The following is a 3,812-nucleotide window of genomic DNA, read 5'->3' on the forward strand; positions in this document are numbered from 1 at the left end:
AGGGATGATGGACAACTGCCCCCTGATTTCACAACTGTCCTTGTTGATCAACTTCAATTAAAAAAGTCATTCACTCTGAGGATGTTTTTATTTTTAAAATCTTGGTTTGGTTTCTCTCTCTGGTTTCTCTCTCTGACAATAAACCACATGCAGATGAAGAGTTTATCTGAAGCACCATCTGCTTTTCTGACATGCTAGATGACACCCACCTCACCTGTTCAGGTTAATAATAATAATAATAATAATAATAATAATAATAATAATAATACATTAGACTTATATAGTGCTTTTCTAGACACTCAAATACGCTTTACAAACTGAAAAGATCGAGTAGTAATAAAAAAAAAATAGATAAAAGAAAGTATAGGGTCCTAATTAAGGTAGTGCTGGGGACACATGGGAGGGGGAGGGGGAGAGGGGTAACTGGTGAAGGCCAGCTTGAAGAGGTGGGTTTTGAGGGCCTGTTTAAATGTTGGGAGGGTGTTGGCCTGTCTGATGTGGTTGGGGAGGGCGTTCCAGAGGGACGGGGCTGCGGCTGAAAAGGCCCCGTCACCCCAGGTTAAGTAGGGCTAGCAGCCTTGTGACACTCAGGAAACCAGGCAGTGTTGAACATTTTCACATTATGCCGGCCATAAGACAAGACACAGGCTGTGTTCAGAATAGCATACTAGCGTAGTATTCATACTAGTTGTGGTTGTGACATCATCACCTGGTGACTGGTAGTAAGAAAAGTGAGCTGCTGAGTTTTATGCAGTTTTTTGCCTTGAAATATAGCAGTTTTTGATCGGACCACAGAACATCTAATGGCCCGTGGTCAACTAACTACAGAGGCTAATTCTGAGACGGTAGGACCTTTGAAAATAACCACGGACTACAATAAAACCATGATACAAATTTGAACCAAGGGAAGCTAAAGAGCTAAGTGCTAGCATTAACATTAGCTTGGTCAAAAAAGACACAGCTGAGAACTCTGATGTCATCATGGAGGCCCAAGCCATTTCCAACCTTACTGAACAAGAAGCATTTTTCCAATGTGAAGATGAGCTTATAATACAATACATGAGATACATGGTATTAAAACCAAAAAGATCTACAAAGAGAAGATTCTAAGAGAGCACAGAGAGAGTCTTTTCTCTGACTACTATAGTGAACCAGAGAGAAGGGTGGAAGGCCTAATTTGTTACACCCTCTACCCTACCGCCTGGCACACTGCCTTTTGTGCTGCTTTCAAATTGATAAGACTGAGGGGTGTCAACCATGGACAAGACTTGCATGATGAGAGGAAATTCTCCATCAACATCGACCATAATGGCACAGTATTGATACAAGGCCCAGAAAGCTACCGGACAGAGTTCCACTCCAGTTTTCCAACTTTTAAACAACAAGCTGAGAGCTTCAAGTCAGAACCAGAGATACCCACCATGACGTGAGCTTAGAATTATAAGGTTCTATCTCCGTTTAGGGTAGTTTCAGAGATATTGAGCGTCAACGTTTTTACATTCCATTATGTTTTGTGAGATGGAACCTTTGTATTTTATGAATTAAAACTTGATTGAACTCAAAAATGTCAACATTTTCAAAATAACACCACACAGGCATTAATAAACACCTAATGGATCAGATTATGTAAAAAACTAAATTTTGACAAAAATGGAGATAGAACCTTATAATTCTAACGTCACGATGAGCCTAAACCTCCCTCCACCGAGTCCACCCTGTCTCCTGAATGTCTCTCCCTTGACTTCAACACTCTGGAGGTTGATGCCCTGAGACTGAGAGACAACCTCACTCAGCTAGAGAGGAACTTTGTGTGCATACTTGTACAGTGTAACGCTCTCGCATACTCAAATCTACGTCATATCTAGTATGAGTAGTATGCTAGTTAGTATGCCATTTCGAACACAGCCATTGAGTATGTAGTACGCAGTATGCGAGCATGCCATTTCGAACACAGCCACAATGTCCAAACGAATTACAGTAGCTAGGCCTATGCAATATTAAAAACCCTAATGGATGGGAACTATAATGAGAAGAAGTAAGAACTGGAACTTGTGAACATTTTCATTAACAGAGAAAGTCGAAAATGATTCTCAGAAGCGAGTTAGCTATCTCCTCATCATTTTTATTTATACAACTGTGAACATTTCAAACCTGCAAACTGCGACACTTAAATGAATGTGCAATAATACTATGTGCAATATGACAACCCTCGGGTACAGAAGGTTCAGAGATAGGAAATGTTAGGATATTTATAGCATAGCATAGAGTACAGCATAGTGTTTTATTTGTATAGTATAGTAGTGGATAGTGTAGCCTTTATTTATGTAAACCAGCTCTTTTTCCCTTCTTGTTTTTAGTATTTTTTTCCTAGCACCAGGGGAGCCCCCCCTCCCAAATTTCGTTGTATGGTACCTGTACTGTATTAATGACAATAAAGACCATTCATTCATTCATTCATTCATTCATTCATTCATTCATTATTTATTAATTTCTCGTGTTGTCCCACTCTCTCAAGATCAGGAATGTGCTGTTCTCACCATCCACCACACGGGGTCGCTGCTCGTCGCTTGTCAGTGAACAGAACTAAACAGAAACTTCCTCCTCCGGCCACCATCGGTGGGTGACGTGGGCAGACATGGCCACCAACGGGAACTACTGGGAAGGTAATGAACGTTTCCATCATTCTAGTTCAGCTTTCCAGGGATTTTAAATAGCTAGACGACCGGTCAAGCTACTCGGTTAAGCACCTAGTTTGCTAAACTACTCGTGTTTTAACCAGCTAACCGGGTTAGCGATGTTACGATAGCTTTGCTAGGCTAAACAAGCTTCATTCAGTTGCCTTGTATTGGTGCTACTAGCTGTTAGCTAAACGCTACAGGTTAGCTACCTCTGACTTCCTGGCTCTGGTTGTCAAGCTGTCATAAAATCGTGACGTTAGAATTATAAGGTTCTATCTCCATGTTTGGTCAAATTTGAGTTTTTTTTACATAATCTGATCCATTAGGTGTTTATTAATGCCTTTGTGGTGTTATTTTTAAAATGTTGACATTTTTGAGTTAGTAATTAATAAAATACAAAGGTTCCATCTCACAAAACATAATGGAATGTAAAAACTTTGACGCTCAATATCTCTGAACTGTCCTAAACGGAGATAGAACCTTATCATTCTAAACGGAGATAGAACCTTATCATTCTAAACGGAGATAGAACCTTATCATTCTAAACGGAGATAGAACCTTATCATTCTAAACGGAGATAGAACCTTATCATTCTAAGCTCACGATATGCATGTCACTATATATAGTCGAGAGAGAGAGAGAGAGAGAGAGAGACTGACTGACTGACTGACTGACTGACTGACTGACTAGAGAGCCCCCCCGTGTCTCCTGTGTGTGATGTGTGTGATGTGTGTGATGTGTGTCTCCTGTGTGTGACGTGTGTCTCCTGTGTGTGACGTGTGTCTCCTGTGTGTGTTGTGTGTCTCCTGTGTGTGACGTGTGTCTCCTGTGTGTGACGTGTGTCTCCTATGTGTGACGTGTGTCTCCTGTGTGTGTTGTGTGTCTCCTGTGTGTGACGTGTGTCTCCTGTGTGTGACGTGTGTCTCCTGTGTGTGTCTCCTGTGTGTGTTGTGTGTCTCCTGTGTGTGACGTGTGTCTCCTGTGTGTGACGTGTGTCTCCTGTGTGTGACGTGTGTCTCCTGTGTGTGATGTGTGTCTCCTATGTGTGATGTGTGTCTCCTGTGTGTGACGTGTGTCTCCTGTGTGTGACGTGTGTCTCCTGTGTGTGTGTGATGTGTGTCTCCTGTGTGTGTG

The 3,812-nt window shown here is 41.7% G+C and overlaps 1 protein-coding gene across 1 annotated transcript in view; it reads left to right on the plus strand.

Annotated features, from left to right (window-relative positions):
* The first annotated feature begins 2,634 nt into the window (after positions 1–2,634).
* The window catches only part of LOC308174306 (Golgi SNAP receptor complex member 1-like), an 8,635-nt gene continuing 7,457 nt past the window's right edge, over positions 2,635–3,812 (plus strand). Inside the window, exon 1 of the mRNA XM_080549385.1 lies at positions 2,635–2,663. Coding sequence (XP_080405511.1) covers positions 2,636–2,663 — 28 coding nt within the window. The 5' untranslated portion in view covers position 2,635. The remainder of the gene's footprint in view (positions 2,664–3,812) is intronic.

Source organism: Nansenia antarctica, assembly GCF_963989245.1.
Source record: "Nansenia antarctica genome assembly, chromosome: 20".
Classification (NCBI taxonomy): Eukaryota; Metazoa; Chordata; class Actinopteri; order Argentiniformes; family Microstomatidae; genus Nansenia; species Nansenia antarctica.